Source organism: Leptidea sinapis, chromosome 26 (genome assembly GCF_905404315.1).
Source record: "Leptidea sinapis chromosome 26, ilLepSina1.1, whole genome shotgun sequence".
Lineage (NCBI taxonomy): Eukaryota > Metazoa > Arthropoda > Insecta > Lepidoptera > Pieridae > Leptidea > Leptidea sinapis.
The window spans coordinates 3,256,016-3,282,338 of record NC_066290.1 but is presented as its reverse complement, the minus strand read 5'-3'; the positions used below and the strand labels follow the sequence as shown (position 1 = coordinate 3,282,338).

Sequence of the window (26,323 nt, the reverse complement as noted above, 5' to 3'; positions counted from 1 at the left end):
AATATTGCTTTACACCAACAATTTTGAATTATTAAAAAGATGTCGGGCTATTTAGAATCAATCGCTAAGAGATTTGATAAATATGTAGTATTTTTTTGAACTGGAAAATAACATAATTATTCGATTATTTGAATATGCAATAATTCCGTTTTGATATGATTTTACATTGTAACCATATTTTTTTTTAAAAGAAGCCCACTGAGTTTCTTGCGCCGGTTCTTGTCAGGTCTGAGGCATAAATATTCGAATGGATGGTAGGTAGTTTTTGATTTTCAATAAGTTATATGATATGCTAGTTTGAATAAAAATATTTGAATTTGAATTCTCTTATTGCATATTCAATTATGAAATTTGTAAGGTTGGCCTTTCAAAAATTCTTCCTAAAATTATGAACATAATACTTAATAATGAATATGTAAAAAAATCAATATAGGGATTCTAGCGATCGCGGAGAGCAAGAGTGCGGGGTGAGGATCTAACGATTTATTAATAAATTTGTGAATTGAAAGAAATTTGTCAATAATGTGCTATTTTCGTGGTATGATTTTCAGAATGTTATTTTTTTTATTTTTAACCGACTTCAAAACGGAGGAGGTTATCAAATTAAGCCAAATGTAATAGTAAAAACCTACACTCGCCACGCGTGACTTTGAGCGCGATAGCTTCGTCTAGAACAAAACAACCCAAGCGGACAGACACGCGTGGCCAGATAAACTTAATAATTACTTACTTACTGAGTAAGTAAGCTGTTTAAAATATAAAGTTTTGTTTTGTTTAGGGCTTGGCACCGACTTAAAGGTAAAAGGTGTATTAAATTTAATTTTAAGTTATTTGATACTTTACAGTTTTTGAAATCGGTTTTTTTAAACGTAGTTTTAAGTAAACCAGTTTCCAAGTTTAAAATAAAGATGTATACAATTTATTAATCGAGTATCGAATTAGATCAGATACTTGAGATAACTGTTAACAACATCATCAAAATGGAGTTCAATCGATCAATTAATTTAGTTCTATTTGATGACGGAGAAAGACGGAAAGCTAGACGTACCTATATTGTCCATCTTGTGCTTAGACGAGAAAATATTTTGTACCTACCTATATACCTTTATCTATTACATAAAATAAAATCGCACAATCCGGTTTGTTATCTGACAATGATCTGATAATATTATGACTCCTGTTAAGAATAACGTAAACAACTATACATCTTATATTTATTCAAACAAAACAAATCTTATAACTGTATTTACAATACTATGATTACATTAAAATAAAACTATTATTACGGGGAAGCGTACCAAGAATACTGGCAGCATTTCCACGTTGGATAGCTAGGCTGATCTGATGACCGAAATAGCTGCCCGCTGCAGCGGTTGGGTTTCGAGTAGCCGTATTGAGGCGCGAAGATAGTACTTTGTACATTCTGCACACCTCAGGGCCCCACAGGCCAAGTGTCTCGACACCAAACAGCACAAAGATGTAATAAAGACTCACTGAGACCCACATACTTGCGATGGTTGCTGTGTTCGGCAGTCGAAGCAGCAGCCCCAGCACCAACTGACGTAATTTGGACATGAGAAGTAGCCAGAGTGTCGACGCAAGTCACGTCCCACACCAGCGCCCTACCCCGTGCCCAAGCCACCAGAGTCATTCCATAAGGACGCTTGCCATCGCGGTGGGCTTTAGAGTCAAATGGTAGTACGATTTGATCATGCTGCTGACATTGATAAAGTGTTTGCTCTGCAAAAGAGAGCTATTCGTTCTATATATCAGCTTGGTTATAGGCAGTCACTTGTAGAAAAATTTTAAGAAACAAATAGTAGCCAGACAGTACATTTATGAAAATTTAATATAAGTTCACAAAAATCGTCACGTTTTGCTCTAAATAGTGATTTTCATTTTTATAATACAAGAAATAAGGGATTGCTTGTCATTAATTTTAGTTGGCTTCATAAGATACATAATACCTTTAAGGGTAAATTACACTTCACTACATAGTATTAAACAAAGTCGCTTTCTCTGTCCCTATATCCCTATCAGCCGGTTTCTGAATTGAGAATTTTGCATTAAGTCGTATACAATCGAATACCGTAATATGTGAAAATGCCTAACCCTACTGAGAGACCTGCTGTTGCCGCCGGATTTTATAATTTGGCCAGCTTCCCAAGAATAATTGGAGCTCTTGACTGCACACACATTAGGATAAGTTCTCCTGGAGGTAATAGAGCAGAGTTGTATTTTTTCCATTAATGTGCAAGCTATCTGCGACTCCAATTTAAAAATAAGAAATATAAATGCCCAATGGCCAGGTTCTGTGCATGACACCACTATATGGAACGATTCTCCACTTGCTGCTGAATTTGAGGCTGGGAGGTTTGGGTCCTACTGCCTTCTAGGAGATAGTGGATATCCATGTCTCCGTTATCTTTTAACCCCATATTTAAATCCATCAACACCATCCCAAGAAGCCTATAATAGAGCCCACATAACAACACGAAACACAGTGGAAAGATGTTTTGGTGTTTTAGAAAGGAGTTTTCCCTGCTTACAAATAGGAATGCAGTTAATGACAGAAAAAGTTTTAATAGTTATTGTGGCTTGTGTTGTTATACACAACATGTCATTAGAACTTGATGACTATATTATAGAGAACAACCAAATTACAGAGGCTGAAGTCGAAGATAATGTTCAAATTCAAGTTCCTCATGGACAAAATTTTTCAATAAGAAATACAATTTCGGAGAATTATTTTCAATAAAATAAAAAATCTCTTCTTAATATTTCTTTTATTTTCTTACAAAGTAAATTCACAAGTTAGAAATAGCAATTAGGTACTTTTTAATTTAAAATTACAAAGCTAGAGATTTTACACAATATATAATAATTCTTACAACAAAATGATAAACTTGAAAAATTCAAAAAATAATAAAGACTACATAATAAGAACAGTAAAAATTACAATAGGAACATCTAATAGTACTAACAAACTTAAAGCATCATAATTCATAACCATTAAGTTTAAAAATTATACAAGTATAACATTAAAGTGCTAATATTTACGTTAATATTTTCTACACAGTATATTATCAATAATAGGAACAACTAAAACACAACCTGGTTTATATATTTTAATAAAAATTATACAACTAAACATACATTTTGAAAGGAACAGTAAAGAGCACCATAAAAACATCAATAGTACCTACTAATTAACAAATTTTCTAATAAAGCATTCTCAATTGCTACATGGTAGCAACTTATTCAACAATTGTATGAGACTTCAAATGATCTTGACTTCAGACATAATATAACAAATGGAAAGAAATTTAAGCTTATAAATAAATATATTTGTGGTAAGTATACTTTATTTGTAATGGTCAAAGGTAAAGGTTACAGGGACTTTTTTAGGATTTGTATTTCTAATTCTTGTTTTATAGTTTCTAATTTATGCCTTTTCTGTTCATTTCGAAATTTTTGTATTTCATTTTTTTTTTTTGATAATAGGTTATTTCAATTTTTTTTTTAAATATATTCTTCTTAAGTTTTCTACAGATTTCGGCAGATCTGATTGGGGACATCTTGGTGGTGTCCTTTTTTTTCTTTTTAATACACATCGATTATTTAATATTTGTTTACTTTTGATGTTATTGTTATATATTTCTGAAGTAGTTGCTGCCTCTGTAAGATATTAATAGTTAATACATATATATTTTTTATACAATATAAATGTATATATGTTATATTATATAAAAATACTTTTATATTATATCAATGCTCGATTTAACTAACCAAAACATAAAATATTTAGGATAAAAGATATTATTCATCATGACACAAAAGCACTTAATACATTTACCGGCAACATCATTGATTGGTTCTTCAATTGGTATAGAGTCTCCTGTAACATAAATTATAATCATTGCTGGCTATTAATAAAATCAATACATAGTTATATTAATATCAAATAAAGTAATATATAATTAATCTGGTTTGATGTTGGTTAGCTTACCAAAATATGCAGCTGCATCATCATATGGATTTTCATCTGGTCTTATTCGATTATCTAATATGGATAAAATTTGATGATCTGCATCGGTAAGGACTGGGTTATATGAACCACCACCAGTTTTTTTAACATCTGAAAAAAATAAGTATATTATTCTTCTGTAATATGTTCATTTATCTGAAATCCTTATATTGGTAGGTATAGGGCTCCTGTTTCCGCAATTAAACCACTAGCATGGGTCCATTTTGCGTGCAGTAATGGCCGGTTACTCCAACCAGCGCAGCTCCTTCCAGAAGTTCAGAACATTCCTGGGGTGTTCACAGACTTCTTGGAGCGACCTTGTATTGGTTAAGGTTTTTGCCCGTTGGTTGGCCACCCCCGCACATTCATACGGATGTCATGTCTGTTGAGGCTCATAAGTCTACGTGTCAGTTTGGGCGATAGTGCAGGTATCGCCACCTTCGACCTTTTTAGCTCATTTAATTCAAAATCATTGTTTACGATCTTCACGAGTGTGAAGTTGTTCAGTATACCTCTGTGTTATTTTTAATTTTAATAAATAGTTAAACGCAATTATCAGAGTTAAAATTGAAATAGGTATATAAATTAACGACTGGATTAAATGTGCTTAATAAGTTTTTTAGGAAATTGTTAATATTTGCATTATATTTAAGAAAACAAAATTACTAAGTGTGTGTGTTCGCAGTAAAAACATTGACTTTTGTTTAATTCAGCAGTTATTTGGTGTTCTTATAAATTTAAAATAGTGAAAATTAAATACTCATCCCTGTGAAAGTTAATAAATATAAAGATAAGTATAAAAAAGTGTTAATAAAATAGTAACTTTTAAAAATCTAAAGTACAAATTGAGGGTAGGAGTTAAAAAACTTTGCCATTAATTCGACCTAGCATATGTGTTGATTATTTTGCTCAATTACCAAACGCTATTTACAGTTTAAACGTCACGAGCTTCGTGGCAACGTGCGTAAGTAGTGTGTTAAGCATTAACGCTGATCATCGAACTGAGTTCGAATCCCATCCAAACCTCAGTTTTTTTTATTATTATTTTTATTGTTTTTTTTTTTTTAATTAAATAAACTGTGTTCTTAATATTATAGAAAATAGTGTAAAATCATTAACACTTTTGATAGAAAAATTTGTCTATCGATATAACTCTCTGCAAGACAAGACTCTCTCCAAAATGACTGGAAAACAACTATCCTGGGGGTGCTGTAAGATTGGTAAAGACACTGACGATTTTATTAAATGTTTAAAATGTACAAAAGTGTATCACTATGGTTGCTTGGGTATTGACTCAAATATAAAAAATAGCAACTGGAATTGTCCAAAGTGCGGTAAATTTAAATCTAAAGGGGGCAATCATGACGAAACACCTATACGTTCAAATGCCTGTTGGTCCAGTTCAAATACACAAGAATCTAATGTTACGAAAAGATCACACAAAAGACAAGCTCTCGGTTCTCCAACTTCACCAAGTGTACCTTCCACCGCCATGTTGGAAGAAGTACGAAACATCGTTAATGAAGTTTTTGAAAAAGAAATGTCAAACTTAATGGCTAATATAAACAAAACTATAACCTTGACTGTCAGCACTTGCTTAAAAAGTATTGATAGCAAAATTGAAGAGCTCCAACGTTCAGTATCATTTATTAGCAGCCAATATGATGATATAAAAAAGGAAATTGATAAATACTCTGATATATTTGAAAAACAAAGACTTGAAAATGAATCACTTCAAAGCACTGTTACAGATCTAACGAACAAAATTAACTTAATGGAACAGCAAGCCCGTTCTAACAATATTGAAATTCAATGTGTTCCTGAGTCAAAAAACGAAAATTTAATTTCTATCACAAAACAGCTATCAAAGACAGTGGGATACGATATAACTGAAAGTAATATTTCTCATTGTACTCGTATAGCTAAAATGAATCCGAAATCAACACGCCCACGGTCTATCATAGTCCAACTCAATAGTCCTTTGGTACGTGATCATCTCCTAGCTGCTGTGATAAAGTTCAATAAGGGACATACAACTGAAAAATTAAATGCTTCTCATCTGGGTATACAAGGGGCTAAATGTCCTGTATATGTTTGTGAACATTTATCAACTTCAAACAAGTTACTACACGGGGCTGCTCGACGCAAGGCTAAAGAATTGAACTACAAGTATGTTTGGGTGCGCAGCGGCAAAATATTTATGAGAAAAACCGATAACTCTGACTATAAAGTGATCACAAATATGAATTACCTTAACCAATTAACTTAATTAATATTGTACAAGTGCATGTAAATATGACAAAAGTTCTTCTAAATTCAATACTTTAAATATTTACTACCAAAATGTGAGAGGTCTGCGTACCAAAACTCACAACTTATATAGTAACATTTGTTGTAATAACTATGATATTATAATTCTTACCGAAACTTGGCTATGTACAAGCATTTATAATTCAGAAATATTTAATAATAATTATAATGTTTATAGGAGAGACAGGGATCAGTTTAATTCAATAAAAAAAGGAGGTGGGGGAGTAATAGTTGCCGTTTCCAATAAATTAAATTCTAAGCGAATGAAAAACTGGGAAAGTAGGTGTGAAGACTTGTGGATTATATTAGAATTAAACAAAAGTGAAAAAATAGCTATTTGTGCTGCTTATATTCCTCCACCAGTAAGTAAAATAGTTCTAGACAATTTCCTAGATAATTATAATCATCTCTCCGAAAGTAATATGGTTTGTTCTCTTATTGTAGGAGACTTTAATTTAAGCTGTGTAGATTGGGACTTGGCTGACGACGTTTCTACTCAATATCACACATCTGGTATATCTAAAACCTTAATAGACTTTTGTCATGTCAACAATTTTCACCAATATAATCGAATCAAAAATAGTCAAAATAAAATATTAGATCTTGTTTTGTTTAACAGTGAGACACCGAAGATTTCAGTGGATAGTGCAATTACAGAACTAAGCAAAATTGATCCACTTCATCCACCTCTGCTTATAAACGTTAGCTATACTAAACAAGTAGAAAAAAGTTAGGCACGAATAAATCTATGGTTAAATATAATTATGCAAGAGCTAATTTCAAGGCAATCAACGAATACCTTAGTAATTTAAATTGGAACGGTAAGCTTTCAGCTTGTGACAGCACTGATGAGATGGTGGATGTCTTATATGACCACATCCTAACATCAATGGATCTTTACATACCTAAGATCACAATTCATAATAGTAAAAAATTTCCTCCGTGGTTCAACAAAACTTTAATCAAAAGAGTAAAAGAAAAAGAAATAGTAAGAAAAAGGTATAAAAAGTACAAAAATCCGATGGACGCGATAATATTATCAGTATTGGAGAAAAGATGTGAAAGACTATCAACACAATGCTATAACGCTTATATTGAATTTACTGAAGAAGCAATCGCTTCTAACTCAAAATTTTTTTGTACCTTCACAAAACGTAAAAAACAAAATGCTTCTAATTCATATCCTGCTGAAATGACAAAAGATAATACTTGTGTATTTGATGGTCAAGGTATTTGTAATCTATTTGCATCACACTTTTCATCCATATACGTTCAGCGGAATTACAATCCATATGAAAAAAATGAAATTCTAAATAACCTAAACAATATTAAATTCAATTGTCAGTGTCTATCGTCTATACAGTTTGATCGAGATGAGATAATTCAGAAACTTAAACATCTCGATCGTAATAAGGGTGCTGGACCTGATCAAATATCACCTGTGTACCTCATCAACTGTGCTGAGACACTTGCTCTACCACTACAAGTATTATTTAATAATTCATTAAAAACGGGAGTATTTCCTAAAAAGTGGAAAATTGCCAAGCTGGTACCAGTATACAAAAGTGGCGATAAAAAAAGTGTTACGAATTACAGACCAATTTCCATACTTTCTTTGCTTGGTAAGGTATTTGAGGCCTTAATTTATTTACGACTTTATGGCTACTTGAAAAATACGTTTAGTATTTACCAGCATGGCTTTATAAATGGAAGGTCGACTTGCACAAACTTGGTAAATTTTTCAGAATTATTAATAGACGCGGTTGATAAGAGGAAAAGAGTAGATGTTATCTACACTGATCTAAGTAAAGCATTCGATCTAGTGCCAATTTCCATCTTACTCTTGAAGTTATCTGTATATGGCATTGCTGGATCAATTTTAAATTTGTTAAATTCATACCTTACTGACAGATGCTTTTACCTAGTGGCTAATGGATTTGAATCTGTAAAATACGAAATAACATCAGGAGTACCACAAGGGTCGCATTTAGGTCCTCTCCTATTTAACATATTTATCAACGACCTTCCAAACTGCTTTAAACACTGCACACCATTTATGTTTGCTGATGACCTAAAAATTCTTAGGATAATCAATGGTCCCGATGACGTTAGCGCATTGCAGTCAGACCTAAATAGTTTATTTAGATGGTCCAAGCTTAATGGTATGATACTGAATAAAAATAAATGCTTTCATATAACGTTTACAAAATGCAAAAATAATATTACAACTAAATACTATTTAGATAATATGCCTCTCAATACAGTAGATACTATTAAGGATTTGGGTGTTATATTTGATAGCAAACTTACGTTTATACCGCACATAGACTCTATTGTAAGCAGAGCCTCTAAAATGCTGGGATTTGTAATTCGCAATGGCAAAGTTTTTAGGAACTGGCGCACGAAGATAATCCTATATAAAAGTCTCGTTGTGAGTATTATGGAATACGGTAGTACCGTCTGGAGACCACACTACGCTAGCCATTCTCTCAGAATCGAAAGAATTCAGAAGCGTTTTCTTTATCACTTGGCTTTCTCAATTGGGAAATCTAGATCACTCGCAACATACTCTGAAAGATTTACATATTTTAATATACTAACTCTGAAACAACGTAGGGACATATTGGATTTACTTTTCTTATACAAAAGTATTAACAATATTTATGACAACTCCTTTCTGGTGTCTATGTTTAATTTTAGAGTGCCTAGATGCCCACGTAAACCTGTGAACTTATTTGAAAAACCATCTCGCAGAACTATTTTGGGGATCAATTCACCTGTGTCGCGATTATGCAAAATTATAAACGATTATAAATGCTTGGACCCATTCAGTGATTCATTGCCAAGGTTTCGCAAAAATGTAAAAAAATGTATTGTAAATAAATAATTTATAAGTATTCTTGATTTGTTTAATACATTTATCTTGACTTATTTAGTAGATTTTGATAATTTCTTAATTTCATTACATTATAGAATGGTTGTTTTATAACTTATATTTATTTTATGTAACTATTTCACACAATATAATTTAGCATGCGGTATTCACCTTAAAAGGTAATGCATTTAGTAATAAGACCCTTGTAAATTAGCATAATAATAATAATTATAAATGTATTATTGTAATTACCACTGGTGAATCTAAATAAATAAAAAAAAATAAAAAAATAAAATACTTTCATTTTCTAGTGAAGATACCTAAATGTGATGATTAAACCAGATCAAGTCGAACAGATTTACAGAATAAATAAAAGCTATTTCTTAAATAAAGTATGTGTTGTCTATCTAAAAATAATACCAAAATAAATGGTGCATGATAAATAATATGTGATGTTCAAGTAGGATTCAGAAGGAAAGTGGTATTTGTAACTCAGCTCTTAAAACTAAGGTGCATTATGTAAAAATTCCCATGAAAAAACAGAATATATTAATGATGTATGGAGTGAATAATGCCCATATCCAAGCATGCTCTATTAAACACTTGCATGCGGAGAACACAACTCACACATATTGATCAGTTCCTGTGAGAGACAGGATGGTATTTATGTATGTATGGAAGTAATACCAACACTATTTCCAAATATGTTGTTGGTTGGTTGGTTTGTTATATCTATTAATATTTCCACCTGAAAACAATTTTTTTATTATACTAGAAAAAAACAAGCTTCTTTTATTGAATTACAAATAAGTAAGTACTCTTATTTAGTTTTAGATATAATTTGTATCACTTTTAACTAATATTACCAATTTAAGTCAATCTACCAATAAATATTTTCAAATTAGAATTGTCCTATCAATATTGAAACTATTATCTGTATTAAAAGATATCAACTGGTAAAATAATTATTATAAGGAAGGCACAAGAGTACATTAAACAGTGTATATAAAAGGCTTAAGTTTACATTAAACTCACATTTTCATTGTGAATTGTTTCTAAGTTATCAGGTCCTTCTATTCTGTGTGCCTCTTCTGCAAGATATCTTTGTTTCTAAAAAATAATTGCTCATTTATTCATATTGATGTAATTTGTAGCAATGTTAAAGCTAAAATAAAAAAGTATTTAAACTCACATTCTCTATGGCTGAAACTTTTCTGGCACGATGCTTTATATTATTATAAAAATGCTTCAGCATTGTCATATTTCTTGGAGCGGTAGTACAAAAACTATTGTATTCATCGGTAATCTTGGCCCAGGCATTTTGTTTTTTATTGATGTAAAAAGATCCTGTCCTCTTCAACTATGTCTTTGTACCTGAAGCATAAGGATATTAAATAAATAATGTTAAGTAAATATAAATACTAATTGCAATGATACTTACTTCGCCACAAGCTCTAACAAGTTTTGTTTCTCATCTTCGGTATAATTAGGAGCCCTCTTTTTAACTTTATCCATATTGTAGGTAATTAAAATAAAGTTCTTCAATAAAAATAATTAATAACTAGGTAGTAGGAAAGAAGATTTAATGTAGTATTATGAAAGTTTTATTATGGTTTTACTTTGATAAGATAAATATGAATAGACGTGAATTACGAAAGACGATTAATGTCATTTGTCATTTGACGATATTAGTTTATACTTTATACAAGTTCCATTTCATCGTATGTTCAGTCCACTGTCTTGTGACTAGAAACAAAATTCTTATAAAATATATCGATTTTTCTTTTATTTGTCTTTATATGAGTTTTATATAGTACAAGAAACAAACGATGAAATAATTTAATCAAGAGCTGATGAAATATGCTCAAATGTTACATAATACAAAAAACCGATTTTCTTCGTTTTTTATTACGTGTAACCGAACAAGTTAAACGTTCCCTAGTATACTTAAGTAAAAATTAAGCTAATCGACATTTGAGAAAAGCAAATTTTTATTTGTGAAACGCATAATTCTTAAGTATTTCTCAAGCGATTTGAGAATACTTAGTTGAGAACCATTTGAGAACTGCTACTTTTCTCAATTCAGAAACCGGGTGTATGTATGCTTAAATCTTTAAAACTACGCAACGGATTTTGATGCAGTTTTTTTAATGGATAGAGTGATTGAAGAGGAAGGTTTATATGTATAATAACATCCATTAAATAGTGGAGAAATACTGTTATTTTTGAAATTTCTAATATTGTGATGTCGTAAATAATTAGATTTTTTCCGCTTACATTGCAAACGCAGGCTGAACTTTACGAGATTTATCAAAATAATGTACTAAGTATTGTACACGTTGAAAAGGTCTACAGAAAACTCCGCTATGGTATACGTCTATCTCTTATGGATATCCCACAATAACATTTTTTTGTCATTTACTTTTTACGACAAATAATGGATAATTTTCGAAGCAATTTTAACCAATACAGCATTAATCCTAATCTAATTAAATACCTTAAATACATTGTTAATTTAATATAGATCTCTATTATAGTGACTAGTGAGGCAAAACTACAGTGGAAAAACGGGACTCAACATGAAACTTAGTAGTCAAAGTCAAAAAATCTTTATTCACTGTAAAACTTTATAAGTTATTCGGTGCAAGTCAGGATGAAGTACAAAAGTTACAATAGCATTCAAATGAGTATAACAATATTCATTAACAAAATTTAGAACATTAATTCCAACTATCTTTATCATTCAAATAATCTTTCACGCTATAATAGGCCTTAGATGTTAATTTATTTTTTACGATACATTTAAATTTTTTAATAGGTAACATTTTAATTTCATTTGGGAGTTTATTATAAAATACAACACAATCCACTTTAAAACATTTAGCAATTTTACGGAGCCTAGTAGATGGAATTGCGAGTTTATGTTTGTTTCGAGTATTGACACTGTGTACATCACTATTCTTTTTAAATTGGCTAATATTTTTATGGGCGTATAGGAGGTTCTCGTATATGTACTGGCAGTGTACTGTCATAATATTTATTTCACAAAACTTTTTTCTCAATGAATCCCTTGAACGCATTTTATAGTCTGCTCGAATTGCTCTTTTCTGCAACACAAATATGTTTTTTCAATATCTGCAGCCCTACCCCACAATATAATTCCGTAAGACATGACACTATGAAAGTAGCTGAAATATACAAGTCTCGCCGTTTCAACATCTGTCAGCTGCCTATTTTTTTTTATCGCAAATACTGCGGAGCTAAGTCGATTACATAAGTTTTTTATGTGAGCACTCCATTGTAGCTGAAAGTCTAATGTAATGCCTAGGAATGTTGTCGTTTCTACTACATCAAGTTATTCATTATTAATTTTTATAGGTGTTGGTTGGTGCTTTATATTTGGAAGTGTAAACCTTACACATTTTGTTTTCCTTTCGTTTAAAAGACAGCATAGAGATTATTAAAACGTAAAGACTAATTAGCGTTGAGAAAACTAAAGATCTCTGGGAAATCCCTGTTAACGTAGTGAAATCTGTAATAGAAATTGTAGCCAAAGACTTAGCTTTTATATTCAATAAGTGTGTAGATTGCGGTATATTTCCAAACCAAATGAAACAGAGCAAGATCACTCCTCTATTTAAGTCGGAAGATAAAGCTGACCCCACCAATTTTAGACCCATATCAGTTCTACCAACCTTTGAGTTTTCTGGATGTTAACGCAATTAATTAACCATTTTGACAATAATAACCTCATGCATAATAAACAATATGGTTTTACTCAAGGTCTTTCAACCACAGATGCTAGTATCGAGTTAATAAGAAATATTTTGGATGCTTGGGAGGATTCATGTGATGCGTTAGGAGTGTTTTGTGATTTATGCAAGGCAGTCGAATGCCTTGCCGCAAACAAATGAGAGAGATTAAATGATTTGAACAGATTCAGCAATCGCACACTTAAGCAGCAGTTATTTATAATATTAACATTAAAGTCGCCACATACAACTAATTTCTTTTTCGATTGAGATAGTTTCGATAACACATCTTCCATAGTTTTTTCAAATATTTCAAAATTTGCCAGTGGCGGTCTATATACACATACAATAATTATTTTTTTTATCTCTATACACTACACGCTCAATAGATAATGCTTCGATATCTTTACGATTTTTGCACTGAAATTGTTTGTTGACAATAATCAAGGAACCACCATGAATAAAGTTATATGTGATTGGTAAAATTAAACATTTTCTCATAATCTCTTAGCCAATGTTCAGTAATACATAAAATATCAATTTTCAATTCAAGTAGACTCACCGAGCACATCCACTTTGCATGCAATATGTATAGCACACTATATTTGGTTTGATAAGGTGGAAGTATTAGACCGCGATAAGTCTCACAAGCTTTTGCAAGCCAATCGACCAGCGACCTAATTTAAATAGAGACAAGGGTTGTGCTCTGCCACCTACTTGGAAACCCGTGTTGTTAAGTGCATCTCTCAATAAAACCCAAAAAGCCGATGATTATACTGTGGAGACTGTGAGTACATTTTGTTCAACCATAACGCCAATAGAATAAACAGAATACGAATCACCGACGCGACGGTGCATCCCGCGCCCCCCGCCCTGTCAAGCCGCGTACTGCGAGTGTAAATCCGCAGTATGAGACGGGATGTTATCACGTACCTCCCTTACACTCACCCTGATGATGAACCTCCGACTATTCGGTACCCACCAATGAAATGTTAGTAAAGCCGTTTGTAATAATAAAGTTTATAACGAAATAAATAATTAAACTAATTTGATATGCTTTAAAAGTCTCGTTGTAAATATTGAGAATATATAAACTATATTAAATAAAATTGTGTAATTTATTTTTTTCAAAAAGATTTCACATATTTTCTCTTTAGGCCCAAAGCTGAATTCCACATAGACATCGCGGGAGGTTTTTAAAAGAACACAGAGACGTAATTATTATACTTAGTATACACACACAGATAGACACGTTATCGCCCCTACTTTTTGGTACGGGCACTACAAACTAACTGACTCGCAGAACCATGAGATGTACTACGTGGGTATCAGCCAAGGCTTAGAACCATAAAAAGTTCGGACCGGTTATCGTACTAGGACATAGAGAATTCTTTGTTTTGTTTTCTTCTGCGTGTTTCCTTAATAAATACTAAATATTGTTATTACTTCCTTTAACCATATATTTACAGCTTAGAGTAAATTTATTCTTCACCAGGGTTTTGTTGATTGACATTGGGTTTTTCCAAAGCTTTATCCGTGAATTATTTAGCAGAATAGTGTTTCACTTCTATTAATATTTATTAATAACAATACGGAGTAAGCATGGTATTTATTTATAATATATTCGGTAATATATTTTGGTAAAAATTAAATTATGTATATTAGTTAACAATATTTACTGGTGATGAATTTTAGAACATTTATTTATATCAATTTATATCTAAGACAACAGGCAAAGAGCGATTAACATACCAGTCTGCAGTAACTGTCCTTCCAACTTCTAGCACAACTGTCGCGAAATGACCTTTCCGACCAAAGAATGAAGCAATCATCTTTTTTCCTTGACTTCTTCCTTTCTTTACCTTAGTTGGCCGATCCTCGAAACGAAACACCCACTGAGCTGATTGTCTTTTGGTTTCGGGTTCGTAGCAATATATCCAGATTTCATCACCTGTGACGATGTCAAATACAGCTTTTGAATCACCACCGTTGAACTTATGTAACATTAGGCGACACCAGAGATTGCTACGTCCATGTTAAACTCGTTAAATCAATTGTAAATAGTGGCACGAGATAGGGATTCATTAAGAAATGCTAATCGCAGCCTATCATAGCCTTTTGTTGTGTAAGCCCACAACGAAAGTTATAATAAATCATTGACCGAAAATTTTCTCGCTTTAAGTTCATTTTCACGTCTAACGAGATTCTTAGATTTGCCGCCAATTCACAAAAACAAATGACAGATGAATGCAATATACTACATTAGGTTTCTAAAGAGTTCTAAAATTGAAACTCAAAAAAAGTTATCATTAGCAATGTTTCAAACTGGCCAGTTCTAAACATTTTCAGTGTTACCCACGTACATAAATATTATAAAGTACATGTTTGCCACATTTATGACGTGCAAATTTTACAAAATACATTTCTGAATAATTAGTAATTACAATAATATCAATTTAACAAAAGATAAGTAGCAGTATTATATATTAATATTATATTATTTAAAATCAATGTCAATTTTTTAATTGAAAATATTCGTCTAATGAATATAAGCAGTTTTTACTAAGGTATATTTTCAATTTAGATGAGAAATTCCTATTTGACGATACCTCTCTTATTATGTTTGGAATGTGATTATAGAAGAACAAAAATCAATTTGGTTTCACTAGGGGCTTATCAACAATTAATGCGGGTACTAGACTCATTGAGCACATCTTTGACGCCTGGGAAGAGTCACAGGATGCATTATTTGTGATTTGTCTGCGTCCACCATGAAAATTTACTCCTAAAACTAAAGCATTATGGAGTAAAAAATAGAGCCCTTAATCTTTTAAAATCATATTTAATCGAAAAAGTTCAGATAGTCGATGTAAATGGCAAACGGTCTTCGGGTAAACCTAGGTGTTCCGCAGGGTTCTATTCTCGGTCCATTCCTGTTTCTTATAAATATTAACGATCTACCGTTTGTGGTAGATGATAGCCATGAGATTGTATTGTTTGCTGATGATACTTCACTTATTCTTAAAGTGAAACGAAGTGCAGATATTGATGACGAGGTAAACAATGCACTCTCAAAGCGGGTGCGTTGGTTTGAGACGAATAATCTGCATTTTAACAGTAAAAATACCAAGTGTTTACGGTTCATTACGTGTCCTAGTTTGGGGGTCGAGGGTAATTTTAAGCAAAATTGTATTTTTTTTTGCAACAAATAAAGATTTAATTATTTATTATTTATTACACCAAACACAGCAGAGGTACAAACCAACGTACTTATAAATGACCAGAAATTGGAACTTGTGAACACTACGGTCTTCTTGGGTATCACGTTAGATAAAAAGCTTCTGTGGAGTCCACATATTGTCCAACTAGCAGATAGACTCAGCTCTGCGGGATATGCTGTTAGAAAGATTAGAGAGTACACTAATGTTGCGACCGCTAGATTAGTGTACCTCAGTTATTTACACAGCATCATGACGTACGGTATTTTACTGTGGGGTCATGCTGCTGATATTGACATAGTGTTTGCTTTGCAAAAGAGAGCTGTTCGTGCTATATATCAGCTTGGGTATAGACAGTCTCTAAGAAAAATTTAAAGAAATAAAATATATTATGACTGTTCATTGTCAGTACATTTATGAAAACTTAATATACGTTCACAAAAATCGTCACCTTTTTGCTCTTAATAGTGATTTTCATTATTATAACACTAGAAATAAGGGATTTCTTGTAACTAGTTCTAGTAGGCTTCATAAGATACATGATAGCTTTAAGGGTAAATGTATACACTTTTATAATAAAGTCCCAGCCACTGTTCAGGCATTATCTATAAATAAATTTAAATGTTTTATAAAGAAATGGCTCTGTCGTAAATCCTATTACTCCACAGCTGAATATCTAAGTGATCAGACAGCCTGGTACTAAAGACTATGATTATTTTATACCAATAGCAATGAAAGTACAATATTGTATATTTTTATTAAAAAGAGCGCAAAAAAAGAATGCTGGGAGAGTTTCTTGCGCCGCTTCTTCTCTCTCAAAGCGCCATTTGTTTCCGAAGCGAGAAAATATTTTTCTTTTATGCCTTTATGCCTTTTAGATTTTTATGCACATACAAAAACAGTTAGGGTTACTAACCATTTAGCTATATGGGTCGTGTTAATTAATTAATGTTACATTCCACGTTATGTTTCACCAGTCTGTATATTCGCACCTTTACCTACTTATTAATTCTTTGCATAAGTGTTGATAACACTCCACTCGTAGTACGATTATCGGCTCGAATTGATAATTTTTCTAAGAGCTATGTGGCTTCGTCTGATAAGCTATAATAATCAGATTCTATAATTATCCAGATTACTTATCACTTATTTAAACAAGTATTTACAAACTATGTATTGAAGTGCTCGTGAAAATTATAAAATGAATCTTTTTCTGTTTTTATTCACGTTATTTTCAATCTGGTGAGTACTAACTTAGTAAATACGTTTAATTTATCGCCTTACTGTTTTTATCTTTGAATAAGAAACTTAATGTAATTAGTAGCATTTTACTGTGTAGCATTTTATTAATAGCTTAAGAACGAGTCTCTTTAAATACTTAATTACCTACTTTTAATAGTAATTGATACGTGAAGTACATTATTAATAATTTTAACTTTGTTTATACCCACTTTGTGAAAGGCAATCACGTTAATTATGTTCTTTATAACACCCCATTCCATTACATTATAGGTACCTCTAAAGAAATATGTGAAATAGCGGGAAATTTGAATTACAAAAAAAATTATTGTTTTAAGTAGCAGTGATTTAATTTATTCAATTAAAATAAATCTTATAACTATATTTACAAGACTATACCCCATATTGAAGGATTGGCGAACAGACTTCGGCAGAATACGCGGTTAAAAAGTTTAGACAATTAACTGACATAGATAAGGCGCGACTCGTATACTTTAGTTATTTCATTAGTATTATGTCCTATGGTATATTGCTATGAGGCAACGCTGCTGATATTAATACAATATTTGTGCTGCAGAAGAGGGCTATTCGCGCTATTTATAACCTAGGTCCTAGAGAATCATTGAGAGTAAAATTCAAAGAAATTAACATCCTGACTGTTGCTTCTCAATATATTCTTGATAATGTAATGTATGTTCATAGGCACATAAGTGAATCTGAATAGAAACTGTCATAACCTAATTAACTAACTATGCCTACTACTCGGCTAAGTCGAGTTAGTTAGTCTTTTGTGGGGCGATCCCAGAAAATGTTGAAACTGCTAAAAAACGTTTGTGTGGTAAAGGTTACTATAGCATAAATGACTTTCTTGAGGATACCACAGATTGAGAATGGAGTGACCGCCCTCAGGCTATTAAATAATAAGTTTAATTGTACAATATTAATTACTTTGTAAACATATTTTTACGATGAAAAAAAAAAGCCCGCTGAGTTTGTTCGCCCATTCTTCTCAGGTCTAAGGCATTCGTTTTGGAATGGGTGGTAGTTTTTGACTTTCAATGTCACATCCTATTTTGAATAAAAATATTTGAATTTGATTATGATTATATTAAATTAAAACTATCGCTACGGGAAAGTGTACCAAGAATACTGGCAGCATTTCCACGTTGGATAGCCTAGGCTGATCCGTTTTCCGAAATAGCTGCCAGCGCTTAGGTTACCAGTAGCCCTAATGAAATGCGTAGTTATTACTTTTTACCTACATTATCCACGCCTCTAGGCCCCACGGACCAAGTGTCTCGACACCAAACGGCACAAAGATGTATGACTCACTGTGACCGACATATTTGCGACATTTGCTGTCTTCGGCAGTTGACGCAGCGGCCCCAACTGTAGTTATATTTATGGACACACTAGTTAAAAAGGCATTTATTTACTCAAAATTGATTCTTTTTGATGTCACTTCTAATATACTACTACCGCTTCGGAAACAAATGGCGCTCTGAGAGAGAAGAAGCAAGAAACTCTCCCAGTATTATTTTTTTGCACTTTTTTAATGAAATATACAATATTGTATTGTCATTGCTATTGCTATAAAATAGTCATAATCTGGTCCCAGGCTGTCGGTTCACATAAATATTCATTAAGCTGTGAAGCAGTAGGATTTACAACAGAGCCATTTTTTAATAAAACATTTAAATTTGTTTATAGATAATGCCTGAACAGTGGCTGGGACTATATTATAAAAGTGTATGCATTTGCCCTTAAAGCTATTATGAATCTTATGAAGCCTACTAGAATTACATAAATAAAATTTGAAAAACAACAAAATTTTATGAACGATGCGGGACTCGAACCCACCACCTCCGGCGTTCTGTGCCGGTGCTCTAACCAACTGATCTAGCCGTTCGAGTGACGTAACGCTAAAAAATCTTGTATGCTTTGTTCAACTCTCAGGTTGTGGCTTCATCTACAGGATCTACTTTACAGTTGATAACCTGCTCAACCCCAATATTTGCATATTAGGAAATTGACTTGAGATGTCACTCTTGTAAATCTAAACAATTTGTTATGTTTTTAAAGTGATAACCCTCACTTCTAGGATAAATATAAAAATTTATAAAATTTGAAAAAGAACAAAATTTTATAAATGATGCTACTAGAATTAGTTACAAGCAATCCCTTATTTCTAGTGTTACAATAATGAAAATCACTATTAGGAGCAAACATTTTTGTGAACGTAAATTAAATTTTCATATATGACAACGAACAGCCATAATATATATTTCTTTAAATTTTTCTTTGAGAGACTGTCTATAAACAAGCTGATATATAGCACGAACAGCTCTCTTTTGCAGAGCAAACACTATATCAATGTCAGCATGACCCCATAGTAAAATACCGTACGTCATGATGCTGTGAAAATAACTGAAGTGCACTAATCTCTAATCTAATCTAATCGCAACATTCGTGTACTCTCTAATCTTTCTAACGGCGTATGCCGCAGAGCTGAGTCTATCTGCTACTTGGGCAATATGTAGACCTACTGAAGCTTTCTATCTACCGTGATGCCCAAGAAGACCGTAGTATCCACAAGTTCCAAACTCTGGTCATTTATAAGTTGTGAAATAATTGTCGGTATGATATATCGAAAGCTATTTTGAAAAAATATCAATAACTATAGCAGATTCTTGAAGAAACTTTTCTATTAACTGCCATCATAAATGTCAGCGTAATCATATACATACATCAAAAAATACCAAACGAATTGAGAACGTCCTCCTTTTTGAAGAAGATAGGACCGACGAAGCACCACAAGCAGCACCCGTTCATGAGCATATATATTATTTATTATGGTTAATACATAATATTATAATAGATCATATACAGAAATAAAAAAATAAACTAGAACAATGAACCTAAAACGAAAAACCTTAAAAATATAATATGATAACTAAAATGTATTATTAAACGGAATCCCTTTTGGAAAGGTTCCTAAGATACTGGCAGCGTTCCCCCTTTGAATAGCTAGACGAATTCCTTGTCCGAGGTAGCTGCCAGCTCTTCGGTCTCCTGTGATGTCGACTAACCTTTTTTGCTAATTCCTTAAAAAGTATTATAGTGCTAGGACCCCACGGACCAAGGGTCTCGACCCCGATAGAGACAAAATCATATTCGGAACCTACAATAACATATATATAGCCTAGCATATATTTTGTTGCAACGTACTATATTATAGAAGTCCAAAATTTTAGATATTTCTCATTAAATTTGTGGAGGTTATGAGAAATATTCATTTAGAAACATTGTATTGGGCCTTTGTGAAGCCACAAATTGTTGAGTGGGCATTGTTTTTCTTTTATAAGATACCGGAAAAACCACAAGGGCGTTGGTTTTATCTGCAATAATTGCCCATTAATTATATATCTACACTAATGTAATAAATTAGAAAGATTTGATTGTTTATTTGTTTGCATTAGCTGCTAAACTACTGAATCTATTTTGAAAAATTCTTTTACTGTTGGGAAGCTACACTACAGGTGATATAGGCCTTAGGTTTCAAAAATTTTATATATTAGACGAAAATTTTATAGATAAGGCGTACATTAAAACATCTGGCGGGTCAGCTAGTAATATTATGAGTTCTCTAACATAACATATTCGTTATCCGTTATCGTCATAAAAATATTGACAGACCAGAATTATGTTTTCATACATTTTATAGATAAAAGTTTTGGCAGCTTTTTGATACGTATTATTATCTAAAATCTAAATGTTGTTTACAACAATATGTCAAAACTGTGATACGGGTGATTTTTTGCACAAACACACAGGTATTAGGGCTGTACCACACTGTACTGTATTAAAATCACATCAGAATGTTTCGCAGCGAATAGCTTGTCACATAGCTACAGTGAGTTCTCGCTGTGATCAGCCACTCAAAACTACAACTGGCTGTGTGAGACGAGCTTTTACGCTTTTTATGAAACCTTACATAATTTATACGTCGAGGTAAATGACAGCTGAGATTACATTGAAAAAATAGCGTGAACAGTTCGCCTCTATTTTCTTTTTTTATTTTAAATCTAGGCGTACATTTCGTATCAAATCGGAGATATACTGGAAATGCGACAGATCAAAAGCTCTTTACTTTTAAGTAGATTACTCTGGATTCCAAATTACAATCGGGCCCTCATATTGAAGGATTATCTTATAGACTTACGGCCGATTTCAATAACCTATATACCCTCAGTTTAACTTACGGATACATTGCTGTCACCGTTTAATGACAAGATCTTATCTATCGATAGTTATGTCCAATATAGTTATACGGCCGTTATTGCTAATCTATCTGTCAATCGGTTATTGAAATGTAGGTAAGCGTAAGAGGCTAGATTTGTCTACGTCTAGTAAGTTAAACTAAGGATATAAAAGTTATTGAAATCGGCGGTTAGTTCTGCAGCATACTCGGTTAAAAAGATTAGACAATTAACCGACATAGATACGGAGCGACTAGTTTACTTTAGTTATTTTCATAGTATTATGACCTATGGTATATTGCTACGAGGCAATGCTGCCGATATCATTATCATCTTTGTGCTGCAGAAGAGGGCTATCCACGCTATTTATAACCTAGGTCGTAAAGAATCATTAAGATAAAAATTTAAAGAAATAAAGTTGCCTCTCAATATATTCTCGATAATGTTATGTATGTACATAGGCACATCAATTTGCTAGAAACTGACATAAACATAATGATTCCATAGATTGGGAATGGAGCGACCACTTTCAGGCTATCAAATAATAATTTTTATTCTACGATATTACATTTTAACTATGTTTTATAAGAAGAAGAAGCCCGCTGAGTTGTTTTGCACCCTTTTAGAATGGGTGTTTTGACTTTCAATAATTGATATTATAACCTATTTTGAATATAAATATTTGAATTTGGAAGAGAAGCGTGATTGTATTAAAAATTTTAACATCTTACTATCGAAAATGTTATAATTTTCAGTGTGTTAGAATCACATAGCTGGGCCGACAATAGAGTGAGGAAATTCAAAAAGGATTTCTCGTTTGGGGTTGCCACATCAGCATATCAAGTAGAAGGTGCTTGGGATAAAGATGGTAGGATTTTAATAGTATTTAATAAAGCAGTTATTGATAGGAATCAGTATTCGTTTATCTATGGGACTGGAGTACAGACGAGGTTAAAGGTCTTCTGAATACCTATGCTTCCCCGGGACATTAAAAGAATAGGAAGTCCCAGGCCCAAGAGTGTCGTAAGAGGCGACGTAGGGCATTTACTAGTGGGTGGCTCCTTTGCACAAGATGCCGGCTAGATTATGGGTACTACAACGGCGCCTTTTTTTGCCGTCAAGCAGTTATGTGTAAGCATTATTGTGTTTCGGTTTGAAGGGCGTCGTAGCTATTAAAATTACTGGGCAAAGAGATTTAACATCTTATGTCTAAAGGTGACAAGCGCAATTGCAGTGCCCCTACGAATTTATGGATTTTTCAAGTATCTTGAGCGCCACTGCATTGTAATGGGCAGTATCATATCCATCAGCTGAATGTGCTGCTTATCTCGTCCCTTATCGTCATAAAAAACCACTCTCTTGCAACAACAAAACGATGGCTCTTCAAATGTACACATGTTGTATTGATCTGAAAATACCAAGCAAGGATGAACTAAATAATTACTCACACAATTATATATTTCCGGCAGATTGATCTGTTAGATAGATAGAAAAATTTCTCAGCCGAGACGTAGCTATACTTCACAGGTGAGTGGACCGGACCTCAAATAGAATTATAGCTTTAAAAATATCCCATGGTTTGATCGAGTTTCTCAAACTTCTTCAATCACTAGGACAGCAGGATTTACTGAGACTTCGCCACACTTACTATAAAAAAGACTTTAATCATCAGTTGCACTAATAATCAACATTTTGCAGAATATCTCATCTCCCAACAATTGACGTTCAGTATTGTTACGAGAATACGCATCATACGATTTCCCTAAATCGTCGCGTTCATGACAATCGAAACTGTATGTTCACTTTGTGTTACAAAAATAACAAATTTTGAGGTTGCTTCGATCCTTTTTCTCGTTTCGTTATGAGAATAGGTCAAAAAACAATTTTGGGGAAGTATTCTTCCCGCGATAGTAACAAGAGCCGTTAACATTGTCTTAATCTAAATTAATTGTTCTGTTTAAAGGTAAAGGCGAAAGTATTTGGGACAGATACCACCATACTCATTCGGAGATGATCAAAGATGGCAGGAACGGTGATGAGGCGTGTGACTCCTACCATAAATACAAAAGAGATGTGGAGATGTTGAGAGAGTTGGGAGTGCATCACTATAAATTCTCTATTTCCTGGCCGCGAGTGTTGCCAAATGGTAAATTGAATCTTTTTTTGGTAGTTTTTAACTCATTATTTTTTTTAATCAATTTTACTAGATATTTTTAATTATATAAAAAACCCACAAACTCTTATATATATCATTATATATATAATATAATGGGTATAAGCCGAGTCAATAAAGAAAATAATTGCAAAGTTGATATCAGTGAAAAATTTCGGGATACTGGCAGATGCAGATTCGTATTATTTCTACCAAATATAACATTAAACTTTTTCTATCTTACTGTGAAATGGAGAATCATGGGTCAAACCAATGAAGAGCTACAAACTAATGTAGCACAATGCGTGGGAAATAATTTATCTATTAAAATTTCTAGGTTTAGCAAACGAGATAAATGAAGCAGGACTTGAATACTACGACAATTTGATAAACGAACTATTGAAATACAACATACAGCCCATGGTTACTATGTACAATCTAGATTTACCCCAAAACCTCCAAGAATTAGGCGGCTGGACCAACCCTCTTGTAAGCCAGTGGTTCGAAGATTACGCAGAGGTTTTGTTCGAGAAGTTTTCAGATAGAGTGAAGCTTTGGATAACGATTAACAATCCGACGACAGTTTGCTTTGAGACGTATTCGGGGATTTTAGCGCCAGGGATCAACTCAACTGGGATTGGAGACTATTTGTGTGTGAAAAATGTTTTGGTCGCCCATGCTAAGGCGTACAGGTTGTATGAGAGTACTTACAAGAAGAGATATAAAGGTAAAAATAAAGTTTTTATACAGCCAATGATGAAGGCAACACCATATCGACGGCTCCTAAGTATACTGAGTCAACTATACTTCTAATAACTTTACAGGAAGGCGATAAGAAGATCAAATGGTTATATTTAAATTGTTAGTACAACCAAGAAAAAATAACTAATTTTAGTGAATTAAATATAATAAAGCCTTTCATCTGTCCATAACAAATTTAATATTATTTTATTAATTTATGAGATAATGTAGATAGACTAGTATACGGCGATTATTTGTTTCTTAAAAATGGATCAAGTACCACTTACATTTTTATACGTCGTATTATTAAATCTACGTTAGGGGGAATAATTACTTTACAAGTGTGGCAAATAATATTTTTATTTAGTTATTAGATTTTTTATATATTATATTGTGTGTCATGGATTTATATTTTCTTAAAATATAATTAGTTGACTCACTATACATGGACATAATTTTAAAAGTGAACCATACTTAAATTGAGTCCAGTGTGGTACAAAATAGTTAAAACAATAAAAAACGCCTTTAATGTTTAATATTTTAATCAAAGAGAGAATCAAATTGGTATTGGTAACATTAGCACAACTTTAGGATATCTATAAAATTAACAAAAAAATATAAAAAATCAACAATACTAGGTACCAATAGAAACAAAAACTTAGGTTGGTCTAGTCTTAAGTAATAAAAATACAACTTGCACGTTTCTGTAAAATAGGAGAATTATTTATGAATTGTTTGAAATCACTATAATTTAGAAACAAAACAAATAAATCTTTCTTATTTTTTTTAAACAAAATCACAATTCTTATTATTATCCTTATACTGAGTATCAAATAAAATCAGTCTCAAAAAATGTATTTATTAGCTAAGTAATTAATAATTATCTACGAAAAAAACAATCTAAACAAAGAAAAAAGACAAATTATTAATTATTCTGAATCGCTTTCATTTCTATTGCTGTCAGTCTTAATCAAACTAGAAAAAAACAAGTGATATTCCTTAGGTATCACTAATTTGTTGTACGTGTCCATTAAATCTTTTTGTTTATTTTATCTATTGGGATTGGCCTGTTGTAAGCTGGGCGAAGATCACGAAAATCTATATTAGGGACAGTTTGATTACGTGTTGCTTTAGGTTTATTACCACAGTCAATACAGTTATAAGAATCTGCCATGTAACTAGTTTTGAAACATAATTTGTAAGGATTTTCTGGCTCAATTTTTATTTCAGTGACTTTATTCCATTGCATCTTAGATCCATCACAGGCAAAATTCCAGTTGTTAACCTTTGTAAGCATTGTTTTGAAGTCCATCACAATATCTTGAGACACTTCGGTGACCTTATAAGGTTTATCGTCGGTTTTAGCAAATTGAAACGCCATGTACCATTGGGCAGGCGTATATAGTATTTTGTCTTTCGTCTGTCTTTCTATAAGCGCATGCATACTGTCTCCCTCGTTTTGGGTGTGACCAACAATCAGAAAACGATGACTAATTTTTATTTTGTATTTATAACTTGCCATCATATACATTAAAAAAACGATTCTGTTCCGATTCTGACCAGATCAGATCGATCAGACCAGAATCGGTAATATTTTATACCTGCCATAACTGTTTGTTCAATAAATTTAAAAACACAGCTAGCAATTTCATTTGCTCCTCTTTTAGCAGTTTGTTGGTGCCAGGCAAAGCAATAACCTTGACGATGTCCTAGATCAAAAACAGTATTATAAACGGTCAGTTTTCGTTTA

General features: G+C 32.5%; 2 protein-coding genes and 1 pseudogene across 2 annotated transcripts; 2 read left to right on the top strand and 1 right to left on the bottom strand.

Moving 5' to 3' along the window:
- The first annotated feature begins 2,103 nt into the window (after positions 1–2,103).
- On the top strand, positions 2,104–2,758 carry LOC126972591 (putative nuclease HARBI1). Its single transcript, XM_050819446.1, has 2 exons — positions 2,104–2,218; positions 2,310–2,758. Exons 1-2 carry the CDS (start codon positions 2,104–2,106, stop codon positions 2,756–2,758), a joined length of 564 nt encoding a protein of 187 aa, XP_050675403.1.
- Positions 2,759–2,837: 79 nt separating this feature from the next.
- Positions 2,838–13,621, bottom strand: LOC126972590 (uncharacterized; annotated as a pseudogene).
- A 3,731-nt stretch (positions 13,622–17,352) lies between these two features.
- LOC126972400 (myrosinase 1-like) lies at positions 17,353–24,943 on the top strand. The gene is made up of 4 exons (XM_050819117.1): positions 17,353–17,424; positions 22,436–22,548; positions 23,644–23,826; positions 24,170–24,943. The coding sequence occupies exons 1-4, from the start codon at positions 17,384–17,386 to the stop codon at positions 24,643–24,645; spliced, it is 813 nt and encodes a 270-aa protein (XP_050675074.1). The 5' UTR covers positions 17,353–17,383; the 3' UTR covers positions 24,646–24,943.
- Positions 24,944–26,323: the final 1,380 nt, after the last annotated feature.

What these genes read in the sequence shown, in the direction of transcription:
- LOC126972591 (XM_050819446.1), top strand. Translation starts at nt 2,104, where the DNA reads ATGCCTAACCCTACTGAGAGACCTGCTGTTGCCGCCGGATTTTATAAT. An exon ending in TAGGATAAGTTCTCCTGGAG is followed by an intron (nt 2,219 to 2,309) that starts GTAATAGAGCAG and finishes CCCAATGGCCAG; the next exon opens with GTTCTGTGCATGACACCACT.
- LOC126972400 (XM_050819117.1), top strand. Translation starts at nt 17,384, where the DNA reads ATGAATCTTTTTCTGTTTTTATTCACGTTATTTTCAATCTG. An exon ending in AGGTGCTTGGGATAAAGATG is followed by an intron (nt 22,549 to 23,643) that starts GTAGGATTTTAA and finishes TTCTGTTTAAAG; the next exon opens with GTAAAGGCGAAAGTATTTGG. An exon ending in GCCGCGAGTGTTGCCAAATG is followed by an intron (nt 23,827 to 24,169) that starts GTAAATTGAATC and finishes TAAAATTTCTAG; the next exon opens with GTTTAGCAAACGAGATAAAT.